At 36.6% G+C, this 27,926-nt stretch overlaps 1 protein-coding gene across 4 annotated transcripts in view; it reads right to left on the reverse strand.

Moving 5' to 3' along the window:
* The window catches only part of LOC108697174 (protocadherin-15), a 404,849-nt gene that overhangs the window by 80,507 nt on the left and 296,416 nt on the right, over positions 1-27,926 (reverse strand). For all 4 annotated transcript variants that reach the window (XM_041570856.1, XM_041570857.1, XM_041570855.1 and 1 more), the window contains one exon: positions 12,057-12,184. In XM_041570856.1, the coding sequence (XP_041426790.1) occupies positions 12,057-12,184 (128 nt within the window). The remainder of the gene's footprint in view (positions 1-12,056; positions 12,185-27,926) is intronic.

Genomic DNA, 27,926 nt, shown 5'->3' on the forward strand with positions numbered 1-27,926 from the left:
TAAATTAAAAATATCCATTTTGCCCATATACTATAATGGATAAACAAATGTTAAACAATTTGAAAAATTGTCACACAAAAAAAAAGTCCTTTGGTGACTTTTTTGCCATTTCACAAATCTTTGGTGAAGCGAAACAGGTTATATTCACCCATCGCTAATCTCCAACAGTTCAACAGTTCAATGTTACCATGGTCACAAAACCCCAGAGACTTTTCCTGAAGGTCAGAACAAATTTACAGATATTTCAAAGCTGATTAACATGTCAGTTCATCCAAATTTTTGGCAATTTGAAAATCTTCAATTTAAAAAGTTTAAATTAAATTGAACACAATGCATTTTCATGGGCAATTTATGAACTGTTAAGAATTCTTGGGGGCAGATTTATCAAGGGTCAAATTTTGAAGTACAAAAAACTTCAAATTTAAATTAAAAAACTTCTAATTTGATATTCGAATTCAACGTTTTTCAACAAATTTGGCAATCCTGTGATTGAATAAAAATCGTTTGACCAAGGATTTTTATTCGATATGTAAAGACCTAGAAAAATGTTGTACAAGGTCCCCATAGGCTAACATAGCAATTTGGCAGGTTTAATTTGGCGAAGTATTGAAGTCAAAGTTTTTTTCGAGACAGTACTTAGATTATTGAATGGTCGAATATTCGAATGGTTTTTACTTCGAATCAAAGCCGAAGTAAATTCGAAGTCGTAGTATCCTATTCGATGGTCAAAGTATCCAAAAAAATACTTAGAATTTTTTTACTTCGTAAATTCCCTCAAACTCACTTCAACCCTTAGTAAATCTGCCCCTTGGTATTACAGATTTCTAGTAATATATATAATTTGTAAATTACAATTCTTTTCATTTTTTCATTTGAGAAGACTCCATTAGAGATTCGATCACCTGAGGCCTTCTGCCAATGGAATGTTTGCATATGTTCAAAAAAATCAAAGCAGTTAATATTTTTTTTCTCTTGTTTACAAAACAAGGCATTTCCAGAACAGAATATCTTTCTGAACACAAAAAATGGACTTGGATTTGGATGGTGTTTTAAATCAATTAAATAGTAGATAAAATAAACATCTTGAGCCCACTTTGACAACAATTCCATTTTCATTAGTGAGACAACCATCGAGTCCTTGTATTAAATAGAATTTACATATATTACTCCTAATATAAAACACATGCAATAACAGCTCAAGAACAAAGATAAATGTCATTTCTTGTTTAACATTTCACATTCAAGCAGAGAATACATTTAATATAGGTAATGGGTCTTTACATGCATTTGGATCAGACACATTCATTCTTTTAAACCATTTTGAAGGTAAGAATTCATAAATAATATTTTAGTAATAGGTGGAGTGCAATCTTTAAATTACATTTCAGAGTGACCTCAAATAGCTTTTTTAGGTATGGCATGTTATTGCTACAAGAGAATACATGCCTTTATTGCATTATGATTGTGTTGCTCACTAAGAGTATTATAAGTGCATTATTTCCCCAGCCCAACATGGCTGTCGTGAATACAAATATTTCTAGCTCAAGTCACAGTATATATTTATGAATGGCCACAGTCATATAAAGTAAATCTTGTACAGGTTTGATTTTCAATTTTTTTAGTTTTTTTTTGATTTTCAAGATTTTTTAGTTTTGCATTTTTCTTTGCTTTTTTTCTGAATTCTTTAAAACTAAAGTAGGCTGTTATATACAACCACACTAAGGGGCAGATATGTCAAGGGCGAATTTCGAAGTGAAAATACTTCGAAATTCAACCATCGAATTTTAGTAGTACGTCTAATTTTTTTTCGAGGGAATAGGTCCGTTTTCGATCGAATTAAAATCGTTCGATCACACGATTAAATCCTTTGATTTGAACGATTTTACAAAAAAAACCCTTTGACTTCTCAAAACTGCGCCAAAGACTCATATAGATTATAGAAAGTCCCCGATAGGCTAAAACAGCAATTCGGCAGGTTTAAGGTGGCGAAGGGTCAAAGTCGAAGTTTTTTAAAAAGACAGTACTTCAACTATCGCATGGTCAAATTTTCAAATTTTTATATATTCAAAACTAATTTTGGCCTATTCAATAGTCGAAGTACCCAAAAATTACTTCAAAATTCAAAGTTTTTTAATCAAATTTTCACTTCAACCCTTAGTAAATGTGCCCCTGAATGATTGCTTCTTATCTCACCATTTAGGGGCAGATTTATGAAAGGTGGAAGTGAAAATTCGAATTAAAAAAATTTAAATTGTGAGCTAATTTTGTGTACTAAAAATTTGAATATAGAAATTTATCATGTACTGTCTCTCTAAAAATTCAACTTTGACCACTTGCCATCTAAAACCTGCTGAATTGCTGTCTTAGCCTTTGGGGGACCTCCTAGGACATATTTGGAGTCAATTGGTGGACTTTTAAAAATCAAAGTTTTTTTGGAAAAACTTTGAGTCCAATTCGATCGAATGCACTGTTACTTCGATTCGTATGATTTGAATTCGGCCACACACGGAGCTATACGATCGAAAACGGACCTATTCGACCAAAACAAAAACTTTGACTTACTTTCGGTTGGTCTTTTGAATTTGAATTTCAACGTTTTTTAATTCAAATTCGACCCTTGATAAATATGCCCCCAAGAAAGAAAAACAGTCTTGTTTTTCTGATGCTGAGATCCAGATCCATACAGCAGTGTGCTCATTTTCCTACACTGGGGGGCAGATTTATCAATGGTTGAATTTTGAGTTTATGGGAGTTTCTAAAAACTCCCATAAACTCTGATAAACTCAAAATTCGAAAAAAAACCAATCAAAATGTATTTAAAAAATTCTAATTTATTAAATTTGGGTGAATAGGATGGACCTGCAAAGTCGAATCAATTTTTTTTTTCCAAAAGTCCACCAAACTACTCCAAATTGAGTGAGGTCCCCCTAGGCTAAATTTGGCAGGTTTTAGATGGCAAATATTTTTTTCAATTCGACCCTTGATAAATCTGCCCCTAGGTGTTTCACTATGTACCGTTAAATTTGTAATTGTGCTTATACTAGGCATTCTAGATATTAGAAAATTAGAGGATTTTTCTTATTATGATTGTATTTACTAAATACAATTTTAATGTTAATTTGATCAGGGCAGTATATTATTTGGTTCTTGCTTTTAGTACAAATTAACAACTACCCATACATTCACTTTCTTTTCAGACACACCAGAATTTAAAATGACTTTGGTAACAGTTTTCCAAAAATAAATTGCTATTCTAGAAAGCACCTTTGTTGCATCAAATAGTCAATTTATAGTCTTGCAGTGTTGACATTTTAGGAACCACATCTCGGAAGACTGGATAGCAAATAAAAAGCAAAGTAATCATGATTTTCAGTCATATATTTAATATAACAAATGCTAAAGTTCGAAATAATCATTTTTTAAAAGAAGAACCCTGGTTTTAAGGCCACTGCTGTTTACCTAATATAGAGTCATTTTGATAACCTTCTACATATAATTTTTTTCTTCCTATAATTTCTCATACACATTTTAACCTTAATAAATGTTATAAAAACATGTTTTCAAGATAAACTGGTTTCTGCACTGTATATACTTGATGTACAGTATTACAAATGAATGTAAAAATAGTATAGCGTATGTTATAGAATGTAGTGGGTATAAATTAGATGTTATATTAGGGCGTAGACATGCCTTGTAGGAGGTAGGAATTCAGAATTGGCCAGGGATGCCAAGTGTTATTCTTCAATGGATAAAAATTAAGGGTGCAGACATTTTAGGTCTCATTGCACTTCTCTCATGGGAATGGATGGATGGCAAAAAGGGTATTTAATATAACAGCCAAAGACTCCAATGAGGAAAGTAGAATGTTTTCTAGTCCAGGTATATTCATCAATAAAGTGACTCAAAGGGAAAGCTCAGGGTATAGGAAGGTATCTAGGATAAACTTTTGAGGGCATTGTATGCTGGGTCAGGGATCCCACTTATAAACTAAGTACCATCTTTTATAAAAAAAAAAAAATAACTATGGGTTATGGGTTGTAAGATCAAATATCAACAGGTTACACATCATCTCCTGGGTGGTCCAGCCCAAAATGGTTTAAGGTACTGAAGTAAAACACAAATATGTACAAAATCAAGATACAGATGCAGCCACTTTGGTTTGTCTGTTTGACACAGAATAACTAAACACAGATATCCCATTTATCTCATTTAACACAGAAAACTGAGTCACAACATCCCATCTAATTAAAGCATTCACCATTGTTCACAATGGTGCTTTGGTATGCTAATGGAAAGGTTAAATGCATTAAATGAGTTAAGATGACTTTAGATAACGCAGTTTCTTCAATTAACCATGAGTCATGACGCATTTATCTCACAAATCCAAGTGGCTTCATCTGTAGGACCAGGGATCAGAGTAAATGTTCTTTAAAACATTTAGGTAGAATTTATGGTGACATTCAAATTGTATCTGTAAGAAATGAAGGGGCATGCTGTCAGTGGCCTTGCGGCATTAGTAACGGGGAAGTCCGGACCAAGGAGGAAGCACTAGACCAAGAGTTCAGTTTGTGCTAGCCAAAGGGTTAATCAGAAGGCGAAGTCAGGAAGCAGGCAGAAGCTCACAAGGCAGGCAGCAGAGGATCGTGGCCAGGATCAAGACAGGGGTCAAAGTCCAGAATCAAAACAGAATAATAATAAAGTACACCCAGGAACACTGACTTTTATTTCAAATCTTCACGCCAAGCACAGCATCATGACATCACATGTCTATGCGCCGACGTCCTGACACCAGCACCTAAACCAATGTGTCGACCGAGTGCGCTGCCATCTTGGATCCGGCACAGGAAAGGATGGGAGCTCCTGACAGTACCCCCTCCTCCAGGGACCACTATGTCCTGGTTTATGGGGAAATTGTCTGTAGAAGTCTCTTACCAATCGGGGGGCATGAACATCTGTATGTTTCTCTCAAGAGCACTCTTCAGGACCAAAGCCCTTCCATTTAATGAGGAATTGTAACAACCCCCTGGAGAATCTGGAGTCCAGAATGTTTTCAACTTTGTTCTCCTGTTGACCGTCCACAGTGATGGAAGAAGGAAGAGACTGGTCTGGAGAGAAACAATTGGAGATTGCTGGTTTCACCAGGGAAACATGGAACATATTGTGGATTCGCACCTTGGAGGTGAAGTAGAAGTCGGACAGCCACAGGATTAATGATCTCCAACATGGAAAAAGGACCAATAAATCTTGGACCCAACTTAGGAGAAGGAACCAAGATCCTCGTAGACAGCCATACTTTGTCCTCTACCTTATATTGGGGAGAGGATTTCCATCTTCGTTCAGCATAATCCTTGTGGATCAAAGAACTCTTATCCAGGTTGGCTTTAGTGGTAGACCAAATAGCAGACATATGGGCCACATAGTCGTCTGCAGCAGGAACATCCAACAAGAGGAAATCTTGGGTGAAGGTCTGAGAATGTTGTCCATACACAGTCAGGGAGACCTTCCCGTGGATGTGTGACATGCATTGTTATGAGCGAATTCTGCCCAAGGGAGAAGATCAGACCAGTCATCCTGACAGAGGGAGACATGATTCCTCAGGAATTGTTCCAATATTTTATTTACTATATTTGCTGCCCCATTATGGATAGTATGTAGAGGAGAATTGAAGCACAATACCCAGCGCCTTACATAGAGAGTGCTAAAACCGGGATATGAATTGGGAATCTTTGTCAGAAACTATCTCCGCTGGGAAGCCATGCAGACAGAAAATTAATTGAATGAATAGTTGAGAAATTTCTACCGCAGAGGAAAGTTTCCGAAGGGGAATAATGTGCGCCATTTTACTGAAGCAGTTAACAACAATCCAAATTACAGTGTTCCCTTTAGAGGAAGACAACTCCCTGATGAAGTCCATAGCTAAGTGGGTCCATGGACGAGAGGGAGAGGTTGTTACAGACCGATGGGACAGGTATGGCTTGGTTTGGTGGATGCCCAATTTTAATGTCAGGGGCCTTCCGGCTCCAGTAATGGAGAAGTCCGGACCAAGGAGGAAACACTAGACCAAGAGTTCAGTTTGTGGTAGCCAAAAGGGTTAATCAGGAGGTGAAGTCAGGATGCAGGCAGAAGTTCACAAGGCAGGGGGCAGAGGATCATGGTCAGGATCAAGGCAGGGGTCAGTCCAGAATCAAAACAGAATAGTAATAAAGTACACCCAGGAACACCAGAATTATGAACCTTTAATTGGGCATTGAACTGTCGTCCTGAACGACTTTTAGTTCAAATCTTCGCGCCAAACACAGCGTCTCATATATATATATATATATATATATATATATATATATATATATATATATATATATATATATATATATATATATATATATATATATATAGTATATAGTGATAATCATCTAGCTAACTACAAAACTTGCATTTATTTTATTCATTGAGATATGAGATTTTGCAAATGTGCCACTTGTTTTTTTGACATTCCACCATGAGCAGCTTTACATATCTCTGAGTGACAGAGAGCTGATCTTCAGTGTATATATTGTATAAACCTCTACAGGTAAATTCTCAGAATCAATGAGAACCACATATAAAAGATTATTCAAAGCACGTGCTTACCACATAGCAGCTCCCATAGATATATGAAAGGATGAGCAAAGAAATAGCTAAACATTACCTAAAATTCTGCTTTGCATAAAAGTTGTCTTTGTTCTCACTCAGTTACTTGTACTAAAAATATCTTCCCCAATAGAAATGCTGATTATATTTTGGTAAAACGAATTTCCTTTTTAACATGTGGGTGCATTTGCATACGGATTTTAATTTGAATGGAATTTGTTGGAATTACCATGTGATCTGTATATGAACAGTGATTCACTGGCAAAGTAACAAAGCCAATTCTTTCCCCTCATGCAACCAAATGTTGACTTTACAGTCGGAAAGAAAGTAACCCAATTTTCCTTTAAATATTAATATGATCTTTTCAATAGCATAAAATTCTTCTTTGTTATGTTGTTTCATAGGAATGTGTTTTTTTCCTACTTGACATTCTAGGCTGAAATGATTTTATCTCCCACTCCAAAGAAAAATGTTAGATCTATTATTTATAGAGAACTAATGTGTTCCTAACCTAGAATGAACATACAGTAGCATGGCAACCCTAATGATATATATATATATGTATATATATGGGATATTCATCCATACCAACTAATCAATTTTACAAGCATTTTAAATCAGCTCTCACAGAGACTAATAGTAGCTTTCAAATAATTTGATTATGTCTGATCTTTTATGGTTGGACTTTTAAAGGGAAAAAACACAATTTTTTCTTAAGAAAAAAAAACTTGAATTTTTTTTAAATTTATAAAACTCTGATTGTGTTAAAAGTCTGAATAATAAAGTACTCCAACTCAGACCTGCTGAGTTCATGTTGAAGTCAATGGCAGATGTCCCACTGATATCCTGATCGCCGCTGGGTTTCATTCACCAATCCAAAAATGTTGTGGTTTTCGGGTGTCAAAACCGAAAAGTCGAAGGTTTTGGGCACCCAATCCAAAAAAGTCAGTTTTTGGCAAAAGTTAGAAAAATTCATACGATTCGGATTTTTTCACGATTTTATCGAGTTTTTTTCCCCACACAGAAAAATGTATTGATAAATAGGGTGAAAAAGTATGTGTGGATTTGGTCAGAGAAGTTTTCAGAAAATAGTGAGAGCTTTTCTTATACTTCAATATTTATTCTCTAATTTAACCACAAAATTTACCTTCTATTTTACAGTCTTGGTAAAGTTTTCCTGACATGGGATATTCTGCTACATTATTCAAAGTAACATTGTGAATGAGTTTTTTTTTTTTTTTTTTAAAAAAACAAAACCTTTTGACTAAGCAAACCTGCCTAGCTACATGCTGATCAAGAATAAAATTAAAAAACCCTTCTGATGTCTCTGCAATTTGCCTCGAAGGGGGGGGGGGAAATGATTCCCTCCCTGGCAAGAAAACCAGTCCATTGACCAACTCTGTACTCTATGTTAATTTCAGTAACCCTGTATTTTGTGACTTCTAAAAAAGGCATCCAGCCGTTTCTTGAAACTATAATGTAGCTACCAATACAACTACTTTGCAGATCTCCCTATAAAAAAAAACCCCTTTTCACATCTTATGATGTAAAGCTTCCATGCTACTGTTTGTATCAGTGACAATCCTCTACTGATCTGTGCCTATGTGAGTCTTAATTTAATCACAGTATAAAATTACATACAATTATATAGAAAACACCTGTATATTATTACAGTAATCTACAACCAAATGATTTTTTTAAAATTATTAAATTATTAAAAGAATTAAGCTATTTCTACACTAAAATATAAATTTGCAAATTGAATTTAAAATAACAGGCTCATGTTACACTGGCAAAAGAAAACAGCACCCTACTGATAAATATGGTTTATAGTCTCTCCCTTTCTAAAAAACAAACAAAAATATCCTATGGAGGCATATCACATTGTGCTCACAAAATCCCTTCTGCTTTTATAAACATGAGTGGGAGAAGTTGAGTCACTGATCATATTTAAGACTTCAGCTTCATATCTACTGTTTGTAATTAATTACATTAAAAATCAAGAAGCGATACAATGGGAATTAAATATTGGGACAGTCACACTTTCTGGCTCATGTAAAAAATATTGTTTTTCAACAAAACTAGGACACAGTTTCAATAAAAACAAACATTGTATTATTCAGGTACAAAGAAAACATCATACAAACAAAATTGTTTTTAGTGGTGCTTTATACATCGTACACAATCCATCATGTTAAATAGTGACGGTATTTACTTCAGTGAAAAAATTGTGTTTTCTAGTATAAGGTAGATTTGCTTTAAATCCTGTTCCATCTGTATATATTTCTAATATCTGAGAAACAAGTAGAAATCTATTGCCTGTGTATCAAACTAGTGTATGTTGGCACTGCTCATTGTAGTGGGTCATGTGTCTATCATGCAGGGAATATTTCTGGATAATGCAAGGTTTTTTAAACAAAGAACAGACTATATGATTGTGATCTTGTCAACACATAATTAAATCCAATAAAATGTGATAGAAAAATCAGTGAAATCTAATGACAATTAACACATTATTATTTCTGTGTTTTAAACATCTTTATAAACATAAGCTACAAGCATTTAAGCCATTACCTTAACCCAAAACGGGTTAGGGTGAAATGAATGTTACTTTAATTTTTATATGATTAGTGAGCAATATTTTTCCTAATGAATTACTGCTCAAAACCAGATTGTCATGTTGATATTGCAAGAAGAAAAGACGAAAATAGAGCTGGTAGATATGCTGGCCCAAATTTAAAAAATGCAGACTCCTAGGGGCACATTTACTATTGGTTGAATATCGAGGGTTAATTAACCCTCGATATTCGACCATCGAAGTAAAATCCTTCGTCTTCGAATATCGAAGTCGAAGGATTTACCGCACTTAGTTTGATCGAACGATTGAAGGAACGATTAAATCCTTCGAATGAACGATTCAAAGGATTTTAATCCATTGATCGAAGGATTTTCCTTCGATCCTAAATTGACAGGAAAGCCTATGGGGACCTTCCCCATAGGCTAACATTGATGTCCGGTAGGTTTTAGTTGGCGAAGTAGGGGGTCTAAGTTTTTTTAAAGAGACAGTACTTCGACTATTGAATGGTCGAATAGTCGAACGATTTTTAGTTTGAATCAAGTCATAGTCGAAGGTCGAAGTAACCAATTCGATGGTCGAAGTAGCCAAAAAAAATGTTCGAAATTCAAAGTATTATTCAGCAGTATTCAGCAAAGTATTATTCAGCAGTTTCACAATTTTTTTGGCAAATCAAAGCATGACAGATTCAGTCACCTAATGTGAGTTTTTTTTAAACTCCTATCAACTTGAAATTAAACCAATCGAAATTTATTACAAAAATCGATTTTTTTAAACTTGGGTGAATAGGGTAGACCAGAAACCTCAAATCAAATTCAAATTAAACTTGATTCTAATTTTAAAAACTTGATTCAAGTTTTTTTCTCAAAAAAAATTGAATGTCAGTAAGGAATAGTGATGGGCGAATTTATTCGCCAGGCGCGAATTCGCGGCGAATTTGCGCTATTCGCCGCCAGCGAATAAATTCGAACTCCCGCGAAAATTCGCAGAAAAAATACGCCGGCGTCAAAATTTTTTTTTCGAAAAACGGACGCCGGCGTCACAAACGGGCGCCGGCGTCGGAAAAACGGGCGCCGGCGTCAAAAACGGGCGCCGGCGTCAAAAACGAGACGCCGGCGCGTCAAAAACGAGACGCCGGCGCCGTTTCGCAAATTCGCCCATCACTAGTAAGGAATGTAAGAGTGAACTGAATTACAAACTGTTCAAATCACACTATTGATGTGGTAAGTTTGTAGTAATATTTTTAATCTTATAGAAATATAGTTGTATGCTGTTATTTTTATTTTTTTTAAATGGATTGTATCCTTTGGTTCAAATTCAATGTAAGAAAGGAAGAGTAAATACTCCATATGCAAGAGTACTCCATGTGCAGAACAGGGCCGCCATTAGAAATCACGGGGCCCCGTACAACAAAATTTTTGGGGCCCCCTGGGCCCCGCCCACACTGACGACCAAGCTCCGCCCCATATCCCGCCCACATCGCAGTTAAAAGACCACACAGACATCAGCGCTAAAAAAGTAACCCCCCCCCCCCACACAAGTTGTAAAAAGCTATTGATGGTCAGGGCCCCCTTATAAAAAAAATTGGGGCCCCAAAAAAAAAAAAATTAAAATTTTTTTTTTTTTAAAAACATTGGTGGCAGGGGCCCCCTGTTAAAAAAAACTTGGGGCCCCAACAAAAAAAAATGTAAAAAAACTAAAAAAAAAAAAAACATTGGCGGCAGGGGCCCCCTTATAAGTTAAAAACAAATTGGGGCCCCAAAAAAAATTTGAAAAAAAATTAATTTTTTTTGAAAAAAAAAAAACATTGGCGGCAGGGGCCCCCTTATAAGTTAAAAACAAATTGGGGCCCCAAAAAAAAAATTTGGAGAAAAAAAATTTTTTTGAAAAAAAAAAAATGGTGGCAGGGGCCCCCTTACAAGTTAAAAACAAATTGGGGCCCCAAAAAAAATTTAAAAAAAAAATAATTTTTTTTTGAAAAAAAAAAAAAACTGGTGGCAGGGGCCCCCTTACAAGTTAAAAAAATTTGGGGCCACCAAAAAGAAAATTAATTTTTTTAAAAAAAAAAACCCCAAAAAAAAACAATGGTGGCAAGGGGCCCCTTACGAGTTAAAAAAAAAATTGGGGCCCCAAAAACAAAAGTTTTAAAAAAAAGATTGGTGGCAGGGTCCTATAGAATATTAAAATAATACATTGGTGGCCAGGGGATTAAAAAAAAAAACCACAAACTGGTGTTCAGTAGAATTGAACTCATGGCTTCAGTACTTCAACTTCGCCTCCTTTCTTGACTTCGGGTCTTTTCACCGCTTCAGGACTTCGGCTTCGGCTGTTTTCGTGACTTCGGGTCTTTGCGCTGCTTCAGGACTTCGGCTGTTTTCGTGACTTCGGGTCTTTTCGGCGCTTCGTGACTTCGGGACTTCGGCTTTTTCCGTGACTTCGGGTCTTTTCGTCGCATCGGCTTCGGCTTTTCGGCACTTCCGCATTCGGCACTGAAGAGGCAAGACGTACGGCTCAGGCGCTCGTAAGGGGGGCCCGGATCTTCAAAAAAATGCAGCGCTGCCGGGCCCCCCTTCATGCCCGGGCCCGGTACGCTTGTCCCCCCTGTCCCCCCCGATGGCGGCCCTGGTGCAGAATATGTAACACCATTGTCTTTCCAACTGTTATTTGGACAACACTTTGCAGGGATCCATCCATAGCTTAAAGTCCATAGCCAAGGATACAAATTTGTAGCTAAAACACATCTATAATGCTGTCTGTTACCATTATACTTATAATGTATGGGTACTCAGTGTTTATTAATATTATTGAGACTACACCAATCTTGTATTCCTTTTCACATTTGTTCAAATTTTACCTTAACTTTAAGTACTGAAGCAAACATTCGAGCATCTTCCGAAACTCCACCCAGGTAGACTTTTTTGGAAAATACTGGTGCATGGTCGTTTTCATCTTGTACGTCAATGTAAACCATAGCTGTGTTACCTAAGACAAAACATAATCAGATGTTTCTTAGAAATCAAGCAGTATTAAAATGTAAGGCTTTGTTAGCAAACTAGTGGTGGTGAACAAATTACTTTAGCTTAATCTACTGTATATCTTGTACACTTCTGTAACATTAGGCAGAGATGAATGCTTTCTGTTGGCTAACATGTTATACAGCAAATCTATTCATATTGTGGTTTGCATGAGAACTGGGATTAAGCAATACCCTTTATCCTTTTGGTTTAGGAAATTTGAATTTCATAATTTAGTTAAATTAAATAAATCTGTGAAGTCAAATGCATGAAAAAGATTAAGTTACATTATAAGAATGTTATATTTTCAGTTAAATCAAAAATGTGTTCAGTAAAATATGTGCAAACCCTTTTTTTAAAAAAAAAAATCTTCAGGTCAGTAGAAGATATTTAAATAATATAAAATCTTGTTGTCACCTAATGCCTACTCAAGTAACTGCATTATCTTTTCTGAAGAAAAAGCAGAAACAAAGTATATAGCATAATTATCTATTTTATCTTGAGGTATTCTACAATTTATACATAAATTCTCTGAGAGATAGTACATTAATTCCCTTTAGCTATATACCAGTAATATTATGCCAAAAATACATTTGGTTTTGTTACATGTAAATGTTCTTTAAAGTCAACCAAAGTAATATATTGTCTGGATTGTGGAAGTCCCATATCTAACACAGAAAAGGAACTAATCTATGCAAAAAAAAACACACACACACAAAAGTATACTGTAGCTTGGAAGCATACACATGAACACTGGTCTTCCAGATAACAGGAAATCAGTTGTTTTTGTATAGACAAGGGCAGCCATCAGGGGGGGACAGGGGGAAGAGTTGTAGGGGGCCCCGAGGGTAAGGGGGGCCCGGCCACGCCACACTTACTTGATTAGCTGGGCCCCCCATCTTTCCGAGAGCTGCTGACTTTGGGAAAGCATGGATGTTTAAGGGGCCCTGGCCACCAATTTTCTTATAATGTGGGGGGGGGGGGCCTGGCCACCAATTTAGGCCACCAATTTTTTTTCTCATGTGGGGTCCTAGCCACCAATATTTTTTAATGGGGGGCCTGGCCACAAATGTTTTTTATGGGGGGCCCTGACCACCAATATCTTTTTCTTTTGTTATTAACATGTGGGAACCCTAGCCACCAATATTTTTTTTGTTTTTTTACTGTGTGGTGGGGGGCGGACCTGTGGGGTTGGGAGGGCGGACCTGTAGGCGGGGCTTTCAGTGGGCGCAGCCCAGGGGGCCCAGGAAATTTTGTCGTATGGGGCCCTGTGATTTCTGATGGCAGTCCTGCTTACAAGTGATTGAGCTAAGTGGCACAACTAGATTGATTGTCCAGAACCCAGAAAGTTCTCAGGTATGCTTGAAACTATTAAATATTTAGACTGATACATCCAATAAACTATATACACTGTATATACATATTACATCCTAATACATAACCCAAGGATACCACTTCTGGTTACCTGAAGGAAGAATGTAAGCATTTCCTGTAAAATACAAAACAAGAGATATAGGTAGACCATTGATGATACTCTTTAGTCCTAAACTTAGCATCAATTTTCTTTAAGGTGGTGGAACTTGTACTTGACCTTTTGTAAAAAAAAAAAAAAAAAAAAGCACCCTTTTCCAATGAGGAAAAAAATGTGAGTCATCTTGATTTTATGTTAAAATAAAATGGACACCATGAATAATAAATAACCCTAATTTTCATAATAATTTTAGAAACAAAAAAGTATCACATTGTATAACTACTCCAACCAAATCTGCACAGACTCCCCCCCCCCTATTTATCAATACATTTTCCCAACATTTCTTGTGTGGGGAAAAACTATCAAATTGTGGAAAAAAATCCACATCATACAAGTTTTTCAGATTTGTTGCTGAAAGCTGTGACGTTTTCGGATTTGAACCGAAGACCAAGAAATCTTCAGATTATTTAATGAAAACCAGTGCATATAAGGATATCAATGGGATATCTGTCATTTACTGCATGAACTCGGCAGGTCTGAGTTTGAGTACTTTTTTTTCAGACTTTTAACACCATTGGAGTTGAACAAATCTCAAAAAATGTGTTTTACCCAACACAATTGCAATAACAGTGGCATACAGAGCCATTTTCACTTTGTGATGCAGCAGTAAATTACATTATACTGTATATACTTGAGTATAAGCCAAGTTTTTCAGCATCCAAAATGTGCTGAAAAAGTCTACCTAGGCTTATACTTGGGTCAGCGGGCAGTAGCTGAGATTGCAGTCACTTTTAATCATTCCTATACCAACAGTTCACTTGGGGCGAGACTGCAATATCCCACAATGCCCTCTGTTGGTTATATGAAAGAATAACAGTGCGCCCTCTGTTGGTTGTATGAAAGAATAACAGTGACTGCAATATCACACAGCGCCCTCTGTTGGTTATATGAAAGAATAACCGTGCGCCCTCTGTTGGTTATATGAAAGATTAACAGTGACTGCAATATCACACAGCGCCCTCTGTTGGTTATATGAAAGAATAACAGTGCGCCCTCTGTTGGTTATATGAAAGAATAACAGTGACTGCAATATCACACAGCGCCATCTGTTGGTTATATGAAAGAATAACAGTGACTGCAATATCACACAGTGCCCTCTGTTGGTTATATGAAAGATTAACAGTGACTGCAATATCACACAGCGCCCTCTGTTGGTTATATGAAAGAATAACAGTGACTGCAATATCACACAGCACCCTCTGTTGGTTATATTAAAGAATAACAGTGACTGCAATATCACACAGCGCCCTCTGTTGGTTATATGAAAGAATAACAGTGACTGCAATATCACACAGCGCCCTCTGTTGGTTATATGAAGGATTAACAGTGATGGGAATATCACACAGCATCCTCTGCACATGGTAGTGGGACAGTGGGACAATGCACACAGTAATCAATTTGGCAATTCTCTGTCACCATCAACTTTGCAAAGAAGTCCGGTTAATCGCTGGGGGGTCGCTTTGGCAGAATGTGCGCTGCTGGGAGACAGGGCTGTAGTTGTGTCTAGGCTTATACTAGAGTCAATAAATTTTCCTAGTTTTCGTAGGTAAAACTAGGTACCTCGGCTTATACTCGGGTCGGCTTATACTCGAGTATATACGGTAATAACTGTATGTAACAAATGCTGTTTTCAAATTGACAGTTTAGAAGTTAAGTGTTCTTGATATCTACACATTTATCACCTTCACTCATTCAGTTATACAATGTGATACTTTCAAATATGAGGGTCTTTTGGAGGGAACCCTGTTTATTCACTACATATGGTCATCTAGACATACAGTAACACAACATATACATCTCATAAGAATTCTGGGGGGGGGGTCTTCAGATTTGTTGCTGAAAGCTGTGACGTTTTCGGATTTGAACCGAAGACCAAGAAATCTTCAGATTATTTAATGAAAACCAGTGCATATAAGGATATCAATGGGATATCTGTCATTTACTGCATGAACTCGGCAGGTCTGAGTTTGAGTACTTTTTTTTCAGACTTTTAACACCATTGGAGTTGAACAAATCTCAAAAAATGTGTTTTACCCAACACAATTGCAATAACAGTGGCATACAGAGCCATTTTCACTTTGTGATGCAGCAGTAAATTACATTATACTGTATATACTTGAGTATAAGCCGAGTTTTTCAGCATCCAAAATGTGCTGAAAAAGTCTACCTAGGCTTATACTCGGGTCAGCGGGCAGTAGCTGAGATTGCAGTCACTTTTAATCATTCCTATACCAACAGTTCACTTGGGGCGAGACTGCAATATCCCACAATGCCCTCTGTTGGTTATATGAAAGAATAACAGTGCGCCCTCTGTTGGTTGTATGAAAGAATAACAGTGACTGCAATATCACACAGCGCCCTCTGTTGGTTATATGAAAGAATAACCGTGCGCCCTCTGTTGGTTATATGAAAGATTAACAGTGACTGCAATATCACACAGCGCCCTCTGTTGGTTATATGAAAGAATAACAGTGCGCCCTCTGTTGGTTATATAAAAGAATAACAGTGACTGCAATATCACACAGCGCCCTCTGTTGGTTATATGAAAGAATAACAGTGACTGCAATATCACACAGCGCCCTCTGTTGGTTATATTAAAGAATAACAGTGACTGCAATATCACACAGCGCCCTCTGTTGGTTATATGAAAGAATAACAGTGACTGCAATATCACACAGCGCCCTCTGTTGGTTATATGAAAGAATAACAGTGACTGCAATATCACACAGCGCCCTCTGTTGGTTATATGAAGGATTAACAGTGATGGCAATATCACACAGCATCCTCTGCACATGGTAGTGGGACAGTGGGACAATGCACACAGTAATCAATTTGGCAATTCTCTGTCACCATCAACTTTGCAAAGAAGTCCGGTTAATCGCTGGGGGGTCGCTTTGGCAGAATGTGCGCTGCTGGGAGACAGGGCTGTAGTTGTGTCTAGGCTTATACTAGAGTCAATAAATTTTCCTAGTTTTCGTAGGTAAAACTAGGTACCTCGGCTTATACTCGGGTCGGCTTATACTCGAGTATATACGGTAATAACTGTATGTAACAAATGCTGTTTTCAAATTGACAGTTTAGAAGTTAAGTGTTCTTGATATCTACACATTTATCACCTTCACTCATTCAGTTATACAATGTGATACTTTCAAATATGAGGGTCTTTTGGAGGGAACCCTGTTTATTCACTACATATGGTCATCTAGACATACAGTAACACAACATATACATCTCATAAGAATTCTGGGGGGGGGGGTCTGGCCCAGTCCTTTGGACTTTTGTGACTTGGGCCTATAAAAGTTGCACAAAGATATGGTTGTGTGGTACTGAGGAAAGCATTAGGAGAAGAAAGAGACCTTGAAAGACAATATAGAATATGAAATAGGCCCAGAAAGTGGCTGTATGGCTACATAATGGAAATCCCAATGCCCAATAGAAGTGGTTGACTGACATACTCTCTTTCTCTTTAAAGAGAAAGATAGAGACCTGAGAATATTTAATAGCTTAAGAGATAAATTGAACCCGCTGGGAAGGTATATAGACATGAAGGCTTAGATATAGGTAAAGGATAAAAGGAGAATATATTGAGGTCAATGCAATAGATGCTGGTTTATAAAACATGGGCTGTTAACTACAGCAGGCAGTCATGCAACCAAGGGCTGAGCAGCATTTATGAAATGAAATACAGTCAAAGAACAATCACTGATGCTCTAGAATTATTTTCTCTTTAACGTCACTTTCATACCTACCACACCAAGCCATCAAGAATCAGTTTGCTACGAATTCACCAGCCAGCAGTTATATTGCATCTTGGGAATTCGAGTCAAGAATTTCAGTGGGACAAAGGCTGACAACTAACCTAGTTTCTTAAAGCTGGCTATACACAGTAGGTATACGTAACCTCTAGCTATATGAAGAACAGTCATCATTTCAATATACACGTACAATGGGCAATCACTATACCTTCATTGGCTTTTTATGTGACCATCAAAAAATAAGTGGAAAACATTAGGCCATCGGTATTATTTGCTCAGTTAGGCATTTAATAATAATTATGTTTCAGTATTCACTGGCTTAAGGGCAGTAGTCCCTTTATTCCCTAATAGTCCCTGTATTCATAATGACCCAGAGTACTTTGAAATATTAGCTGTGATATTCTATGTTTATAGGCCTATGCTGCAGTGCTTTCTCCATCAGATTTAGGATAAATGACTGAAAGGGGCTTATTTATTAAAGTTTTTTTCTGGTCAGATTTTAAAGGAAATAACGGAGATTTATTAAACCCCAATGGTGTTAAAAGTCTGAATAAAAATGTACTCTGACTCATGTAGAAGTCAATGGCAGATGTCCTGTTGACATTTTGAAGACATCCTGATCTGCGCTGGGTTTCGTTCAATGATCCGAAGATCTTGTGGTTTTTCAAATTCGAAAAAGTTGCAGGTTTCAGGCATCAAATCCAAAAAAGTCGCAGGTTTGAGCGACAAATCCGGAAAAAACAGTACGATTCAGGTTTTTAAAAATTTTATCAAATCTTTTCCCGCAAAAGAAATTTTCTTGAAAATGTATTGATTAATAGGGAAAAAAGCGGATTAGGTCGAAGTGGTTTTCAGAAAAGAGTGAAAACATTCTGTATTTCTGAATTTATTTTTATAGTATATGATGCATTATTGACTTTTAAAAAATGAAATGATTAGGAAACATTATACAGACAATGTTCCACTGACAACCATAATCCCACAATCCATCACTTCACAATGGAAAAGGTGAGTGAATTGTATGACTGGCATCCCCATAAAGCTAAAACTAGAATGTAATAAAAAACACAATTTATTAATATAAAAAGGTGAAAAATCATTAAATATATAGATAGAATATATATATGAAATATATATACTGTATACCCAGCAAGCTTTATAAAAGAGGCAGCATTTTCTATAAAGTCCTTTGGTATCAGGCTGAAGTGTATTCCCAGTATCCTCAGCTGTACCAAACCCCATTAAAACAACCAACTGCAAAACAGCAGTAAATGAAATTACATGGCAGAGCGGCTTGTAGCAAGGTGCAAGATAAATACCATGGCTGCAGGGTCTGCTGTTTGAAACCAACTGCATTAAAAAATTCAAGTGTAAATCCCTCAAATGCCAGAATTCTACTATTTATTGTCACTTTTATGGCAACACTCAAAAAAATCCCAGCATGAAATATAGTTAAGGTTTGCGATGTAATGGAACATGCCAAAAAGTTTTGTGCACTGTATGATAAACACAAAAGTGTTCCATACCATGTCCTACAGAGGACGACTGCGTAGATATTTTTTACTGATGATGTTCATTCACAATAAACTACAGATTGTGCGATCTCTTTCAGTACAGTAAAATGGCAGGAAACACAACTCATGAAAACACAACTAGTGGGATTTTTTTATTCTCCCTATATCTGTACAATCTGGGTCTGGGTTGGGCATGAGTTCTTTCAATTGGACCCAAACAGTATCTTTCATATGTAGAGAGAATTCAGGGCCCTGGTTTGCACAGGGTTAATTGCTTTTTAAGAGAGAATACCCACATGTGACTTAACTTCTTCATGCCTGAATACTGCAAGTTCTACATATACTCTATCTATCTTGTGTGCACCAATCTCCAACATCTAGTAAGTATGAGAAATCTCAAGAAAAGTGATGTGCACTATGGTGAAGACACGTAAAATTATATAGTTCTAATAATAAAATGACTCGCCTTTATTGTATGTCTAGAGCACTCATGGGTGCCAAATAGTAATGGGCAAATCGAATCCATTTTGCTTCACTGAAAATGGCGCAAATTTGCCAAAATGCATTGAAGTCTCTGGGAAACATTTTTAGGGAAGATTTACTAAAGATGAAGTGGCTAATGCTAGCAACTTTACGCCAGCGTTGCCATCCCCAGGGACATCGGCAATTCACTAACAGGCACAGGTGCCAAAAAAAAAGTTCAAAAACGCTGTCGACTTTTCCTTTTTTTAGCGTGATTGCCTGCAAATGTCTTAAGAAACTTGTTTTGGGGAACCGGTTTTCTCCAGACATTTCATAACATATGGAACATTCATTTTACAGTGGGCTCATGTGTAGGGCATTATATTAACTCTCTTGTCTTTATTAAGGTTCTCTGGACATGTGTAATATAAACCAGTAATTTAAGCAATTTTCAGCAACATTTATAATTAAGACGTCCATACAACTTCAAATTTCCCACCCTATGCAAATTGAACTAGGCGCAAGATCCCTAGTGAAGTTTCAATAGGCACAAATGAATGCTAGTGCATCTTCGCTATAAAATGCTCGCACAGCACAGCGAAAAGTCGCCAGTGTTTGACGCCCAGGACGTCACATTTTAGTGAATTAGTGTATTTGTAGAATATTTGCACGTGGCGAAGTGGTGTGACAGGTGCAAAGCTGGCATTGGAGAAAATTCACCCGTTAGTGGATGGAGTCATATGGACGTTATTTTCATTGTGAAATTTGGCAAAAAATTTTGCTCATAACTAGTGCCAAATTCACTCCTTAGGGTCAATACTAGTGATGGGCGAATTTCTCCTGATTTGCTTCACTGAAAAATCTGCGCATTTTCGGCAAAATTTGCGAAATTCGCGAAACGGCGAAAATATTCACAAAAAAATCTTTAAAATGTAAAATTGACGCCCATATCCAATTTTGAATGCGCGTCTGAAAAGTCGCTCGCATCAATTGTAAGGTTAATGTAAGGGGCCGATTCACTAAGGGTCGAATATCGAGGGTTAATTAAGCCTCGATATTCGACAAGGAATTAAAATCCTTCAATCGAATGATAAAATCCTTCGAATCGAACGATTCGAAGGATTTTAATCCAACGATCGAAGGAATATCCTTCGATCAAAAAAAGTTAGCCAAGCCTATGGGGACCTTCCCCATAGGCTAACATTGACTTCGGTAGCTTTTAGATGGTGAACTAGGGGGTCAAAGTTTTTTTACTTCGACTATCGAATGGTCAAATAGTCGAACGATTTTTAGTTTGAATCCTTTGATTCGAAGTCGTAGTCGAAGGTCGAAGTAGCCCATTCGATGGTCGAAGTAGCCCAAAAAAACGTCGAAATTCAAAGTTCTTCACGTTCGAATCCTTCACTCGAAGTTAGTGAATCGGCCCCTTAAATTCAATGGGCATCATTTTTTTTTACGCCGGCGAATTATCGTGGGAGATTCGCAAATTTATTTGACGGCGATGAAACACGGAAATTCACCCCATTCGTGCCTGTCAAATAAATTCGCCCATCACTTGTTAATGCATTTTTGACCTACTGTGCTCTCCAGTATGCGCATTATGAGTGGCGTGCAATTTAGGGTAGTTCCTGGAGGGATCCAAGGGTAACCTTCTTCCTCCCCTCTTTCTATATGCAGCATTGCCTGACTTTGGAGGGAGCACTAACTGTTTGTATTCCATTATAGAAAAAGAATTACCAGCACAAGTAGAAATGCTGAATGCATCTTTGCTGCCATTTTTTCACCTTGCACCATTTTTTTGCCCTCAGTTGTTAAAATGTAAGAGATCGTATTATAACAATTGTGGATACAGTCAACACTTGTGTATTTGAGTGACAGAGTGTGCAATGCTAAATGATTACCTTTTAAAAAAATTTAGTTTTCTGTCTTACGGCTGCAATCAAATATTCATTTTATACCCAAAATTTCCTGCCAGTCTGCTGTTCATAAGTATTAAATCAACTTGAAATCACATTAGTAATGGGCCTGAAGGGAGGGCTGGACAATTTACAGAGAAAGTATAATTTCCATAGTGAATTGGTTCCTTTAGTTTCAGCTTGTGCCTCAAAATAGAAAAGAAAGAAAAAAGTTTCTTCATGTTCAGGATCCACATAACAATAAAAATCAGTTCAGAGACAACTGGCACCAGAGACTTATATAATTTCATTGTCACTTAATTTTAGGGATTTCGTTCAATGTCAACTTTCCCTAGTGCAGTTTATCATAACATTGTCTTTAAACTCGGCAGTTGCTTAATAATTCATTGCCACCTAACTGTACATTATCCCATCAGTTCTGAGCCACCAAACAACAGAGCGGCAAGGAATCCTAATGAGTTTCACTAATTTTAGAAGGTTTTTGTGATTCTTCTTTGTTAATGATAATGGTTTAGATGTTCCCATTAAGACTTTTGCAGTTTTTTAACTTTATTCACATCTATTTAATCTAACTTGTTAAAGTGGCAATCCTTTAACATATCTCTTATGCACGTATGTGACCTGTTATCCAGAATTTTGGGTTTTCCTGACCTTTTTGTAATTCGGATTTCCATACTTTATGGGGCCTATTTATTAAAGCCTCACATTATTACAGGTGAAAAAAGCTTGAATTTTTCTATAGTTATTATGCTCTGAAACTGCTAAAAGTTCAAATCCGAAAATACTCCAGCGAAAACCTGTTGAAATCATGTAGAAGTCACTGGCAGATGTTTTTTGCCTTCAGGATTCTCAATAGTTTTTTGCTGTTCTTCATTTGATAATCCGCTATTCGATAAAGTCAAGTTTTAGGAGCGACAATTCAAAAAAAGTTGCATGATTCGAATTGACGCTCGATTTTGTTGCGACGTTTTGTTGCACCAATTTTTTTAGACGTTTCATTTGTAAATTAAGGGGATTTGAGTTTAGTCAAATTATTTTTTTAATTAAGTGAGAAAAAGATGAGTTTTGGTAAATACCCCCTGATTCTGCAAAAAATAATTTGAAAATTAAGGGGCCCATTTACTTAGCTCGAGTGAAGGAATAGAGGAAAAAAAATTTGAATTTCGAATGTTTTTTTTGGCTACTTCGACCATCGAATGGGCTACTTCGACCTTCGGCTTCGACCTTCGACTTCGAATCGAACGATTCGAACTAAAAATTGTTCAACTATTCGACCATTCAATAGTCAAAGTACTGTCTCTTTAAGAAAAAACTTTGACCCCCTAGTTCGCCACCTAAAAGCTACCGAAGTCAATGTTAGCCTATGGGGAAGGTCCCCATAGGCTTTGGTAGGTTTTTTTGGTCGAAACAAAAATCGTTCGATCAATTGATTAAAATCCTTCTAATCAAACTCTTCGAAGGATTTAATCATTCAATCGAACGATTTTTCGTTCGATTGAACTATTTCGCTAAATACTTCGACTTCGATATTCGAAGTCGAGGGATTTAACTTCGACCCTATGTAAATCTGCCCCTAAACCCAGAAGGATTGTTTTTCCTTCAATAAGAATTAATTATATCTTAGTTGGGATCAAGGATAAGGTACTGTTTTATTACTACAAAGAAAAAGGAGTGTATGTGAGTCTATAGCAAATTACCTTATGATAAATACTGTACAGTATGTATATATATATATACATACAATGTGTATATTGCATTCCAGAGCATGTGGATGCTTTATTGCTCAGTTATATCAGAAGACAAAGACCTAAGTTACTCTCTCTGACAGGTCCTATTACTAAACTACCATAATCAGATTTTGTTATTTGCAGCACATTTATCAAGATAAACAGCTGAAGTGAAGATAAAGAGAAATTATGTACAACTTGGTGGTGGTGGAGAGGAGAATAGAGTATATATTTATCTTACTCCGACTTTGATACCACTAATAGAAGCATGACCATGTTCATTCTACTTATCTGAAAAGCTGAGCGAGATGTCTATAACCTCTACACAAAGTAGAATCTATCATTGAATGCTGACTACTGTTAAATGAAATTAGAAAATGAAAGGGACCATATGATAAAATGGAACTACTAATAGATAGAGGCTTATTTGTTAAAGTCCAATTTTTCCTGGTTGGAGTTTTAAGGGGGAAAAAACTATTTCGATGCTACTAAAAGTTCAGATAAAAAATACTCCATCTCAAACCTGCCAAAGTCATGTAAAAGTCAATGGCAGATGTCCCGTTTCCAATTGGAAGATTATCTGGTTTGGGTTTTATACAATAATCCAAAGAATCAAATTCAGAAAAATCGTACAACTTGGATTTATTTATGATTTTATCAATGCTTTTCCTGCAACAGATTTTTTCTGCATCCGGGTGGTGGTAGGCCAGGCAGCTCTACCAACCACGCGGGAGCAGATCTAGGCCACTGGGGCCCATGAGGGCTAGAGGTCAGTCTAACCGTGATTTTATCCTAAAACTGGAGCACTGGTAATGGTTTTGTCATTAAAGGAGAAGGAAAGGTTAAAACTAAGTAAGCCTTATCAGAAAGGTCCATCTAAATATACCAGTAAACTCCCAAAGTAATGTTGCTCTGAGTCCCCTGTCAAAAGAAACACTGCATTTATTTCCTTCTATTGTGTACTCATGGGCTTCTGTATCAGACTTCCTGCCTTCACTTTAAAGTCATTGCCCTGGGCAAGAGCATGCTCAGTTTGCTCCTCTCCCCTCCCCCTTCCCTTCTCTACTGTAATCTGAGCCCAGAGCAGGGAGAGACTCAGGCAGGAAGTGATGTCACACCACATTAATACTGCAGCTCCTATTCTAAACAAACAGAGAGTTTCTAGAGCTTTTTACTCAGGTATGGTAAAACATTCTACAGAATAAATATAGCATTCTAGCTTGCACTATTGCAGCTAATCTATTGGCAATAAAATGCCTCCGTAGCTTTCCTCCTCCTTTAAAGGAGATTTTAGTTGAACTAGTAAAATATCATTGAAGTTTAATTATTTCAATATCAATGATGTGATATATCTATAATTACTTCTCTTCCAAAAAAAGTTCTTCATCCCTCTATATTAGAAAACTGTGATAGCTGGCGATTTAATTTAGCTATTTTTTGTTCAATCAACATTTTGAACTTTTATAAATAGGGCACATACATTTTAAGCAACATTGCTTGTACAGTAGGTCATGTATCACCTCTAGCTGAAGTCTTTCAGACTGTGCCTCCTTATTTTGGATTTTACCCCATGTGATACTGCATAAAGCAAAGCTGACTTGGACTTTGAAACATATAATAAAAGCTTCTGTTGCCAGTAAGATATATCAAACACCTTTATAGAAGCAAAGAAAACATAGCAACAGGAATATTATTATTAACTATTCTTGTGTCATTGAACCTACACTTTATTCTTCTTTATTTTGTCCTTTCTGTTAAAAACTAAGAATATGATTATGCTTTGAAGCTTAAACTGTAGCTTTGAATATTACTGTTTCTTCTTTATCTGCTGTTTAATAGGATTTTTTTGAACTGCGAACAAAGGATTAATCGTCTTAAGAATTTAAAACTTCATTCAGGTCATAGAAATATGTGGCAACAGCAAACTGCTTAACATGGACTGCTGTGCTAATCTGCTTGGGAAGGAATGGTCACTGTTGTGCTAATTACCTTGAGCTGTACACCATCCTAATCTTTCTATACAGATCAGCTTCATTAAGAAATTATGAAAGGCAGTTGTGCCACTTAAAACAGCAGTGGTCCTTTTCTATTAATGATGTTTCTTAAGTAATGATCTGATAAAGGAAAAACATTTCCAAATTAATAGCCTTTTTTTCAGTATAAATCATGTTTTAACTAGCCTTCTCATTATACCTCCTTCTACATTCATTTGCAAAGGTTTAAAGGGAGTATGCACCCATTTATTTTCCAGAATGTAGAAAAGTAATTCCAAGCAAGATGCCAATATAAAGCAAGTTTTTAAAAAAAGGGGGTTTCGTCAATGCAATGGCGATTGAAAGAAATATTTTTTATTCCTCGTTTGTGCTCTGAATCTGATTCTTAAAACAGTAGAAAGTCAGTTCTCCCTGGGATTAGAGTTGAAGGTAAAGAGAATATATAGTGAATAAAGTACCCCCTCTTGTAAAATATAAGGATATTATAAGTTACCGAGGAGTTTCTATACAGGTCATGGAACTCCGAGGTAACTTCTAATATCCTCATATTTTGCAACTGGGGTACTTTATTTATTATAATACACAAGTTTCAGTGAGTCATGTGACGGAAATGACATCAGAACTCACCGTTTATAACTGATGACATCAGAACTCACCGTTTATAAGGATATAATTTACAGGATATTCATGGCTTTTGTGTATTATAAACAGATAATGCTTTCAGAAGCAATTGCATTTAATAGTGATGAGCTAATCTGTCCCATTTCATTCTGCCAAAATATTGCAAAACCAAGGGAAAAATTTTTATGGCAGCCTTTTCAAAGCAGAATACATTGGTGTCTACAGATGTTTTTTCTTTGGTGAATTTTTTCAGGTAAAATACATTGAGGATTTTGTCGCTACTAGTGATGGGCGAGTTTATTCGCCAGACGCAAATTTGCGTCATTCGCCACCAGCGAAGAAATTCGTGAAACGCACACGAAAATTTGCTGGTGAATTTTCGATGGCGTCAAAAAAAATTGTCGCCGGGGGTTGAAAAAAAATGGACGCCAGTGTAAAAAACGTCCGCCAGCATCAAAATCCAGACGCTGGCGTCAAAAACGAGACGCCGGTGCCGTTTCGCGAATTTTGCACTGTTTCGCGAATTTCACAGGAAATTTGCGAATTTTTCGGCGAAACGTCGCAAATTCGCCCATCACTAGTCACTACAGGTTTTTTTTTTGGTTCATTTTTTTTTTTAAACATTCCCAAATGGCAAAATGAGATATATACCTGCTGAAAATATTTTCTCATCCCTAGAAAATTACAGAACATTTTTAAAGAATGTATATTGAAAAAAACAAGCTTTCTTGCCACCCCTTTTCTAACACCCTAGAGCTTCCTATATGGTATTATATCATACTGTGATATAATATCATATCAGAATGTTGGGGTCATGTGGCCTTTGTCAAGATGTATGAAACCTTCAACTATATTATAGAAAAAGAAAACAATAGGACTTATTGTATGTAAGCAGCATTTTCTGAGCAAAGTACCACTAAACTATAAGAATATTAATGTTTTACTGAAAAAACACACCATTCATAATAACATACTGTATGACTTTTAAAAACATGAACTGGTGAACATAATGTCCAGTTAAATAGGGTTCTAAAAATGATATTTGAAAACAACATGTTTCATAACAATTATGCATTAGTCAACATTAGGGGGCACATTTACTTAGCTCGAGTGAAGGAATAGAATAAAAAATACTTTTAATTTCGAAGTATTTTTTTGGCTACTTCGACCATCGAATTGGCTACTTAGTCCTTCGACTACGACTTCGAATCAAACGATTTGAACTAAAAATCGTTCAACTATTTGACCATTCGATAGTCGAAGTACTGTCTCTTTAAAAAAAACTTCGACCAGCTAATTCGCCACCTAAAAGCTACCGAGGTACAATGTTAGCCTATGGGGAAGGTCTCCATAGGCTAGCATTACAGAAAAATCCCTTATCTGGAACCCCCCGGGCTCTGAGCATTCTGGATAATAGGTCTCATACCTGTTCCACCAATATAGTAACTTTCTGCTCATTTATAGATGGCTAGTACACTCAAAAGTGTTGTGGAGCTTTAAAGATTTAATTCCATTACAAGTGGGATAGGGACAAATTCACTAAGGGTTGAATATCGAGGGTTAATTAACCCTCAATATTCGACTGGGAATTAAAATCCTTCGATTTCGAATATCGAAGTCGAAGGACTTTAGCGCAAATACTGCGATCAAACGATCAACGGAATAATTAAACGATTAAATCCTTCGAATCGAACGATTCGAAGGATTTTAATCCAATGATCAAAGGATTATCCTTCAACCAAAAAAATTTAGGCAAGCCTATGGGGACCTTCCCCATAGGCTAACATTGGGTTCGGTAGGTTTTAGATGGCGAACTAGGGGGTCGAAGTTTCTTCTTAAAGAGGCAGTACTTCGACTATCGAATGGTCGAATAGTCGAACGATTTTTAGTTAGAATCCTTCGATTTGAAGTCGAAGTCGTAGTCAAAGGTCGAAGTAGCCCATTCGATGGTCGAAGTAGCCCAAAAAACACTTCGAAATTCGAAGTTTTTTTTCTTCGAATCCTTCACTCGAGCTTGGTGAATTGGCCCCATAGTGTTTCATTTTCACATTTTTCTAAAACTTTTCATCCACTTACAGATATTCCACTGGTCATCTGATTGAATGATTTCACATTTATAATAAATTCTCATACATATAAGTATAGGATCCTTTATCTGCAAACCATTTACCCAGATGGCTACAAATTATG

This window comes from Xenopus laevis, chromosome 7S (assembly GCF_017654675.1).
Source record: "Xenopus laevis strain J_2021 chromosome 7S, Xenopus_laevis_v10.1, whole genome shotgun sequence".
Taxonomy (NCBI): domain Eukaryota; kingdom Metazoa; phylum Chordata; class Amphibia; order Anura; family Pipidae; genus Xenopus; species Xenopus laevis.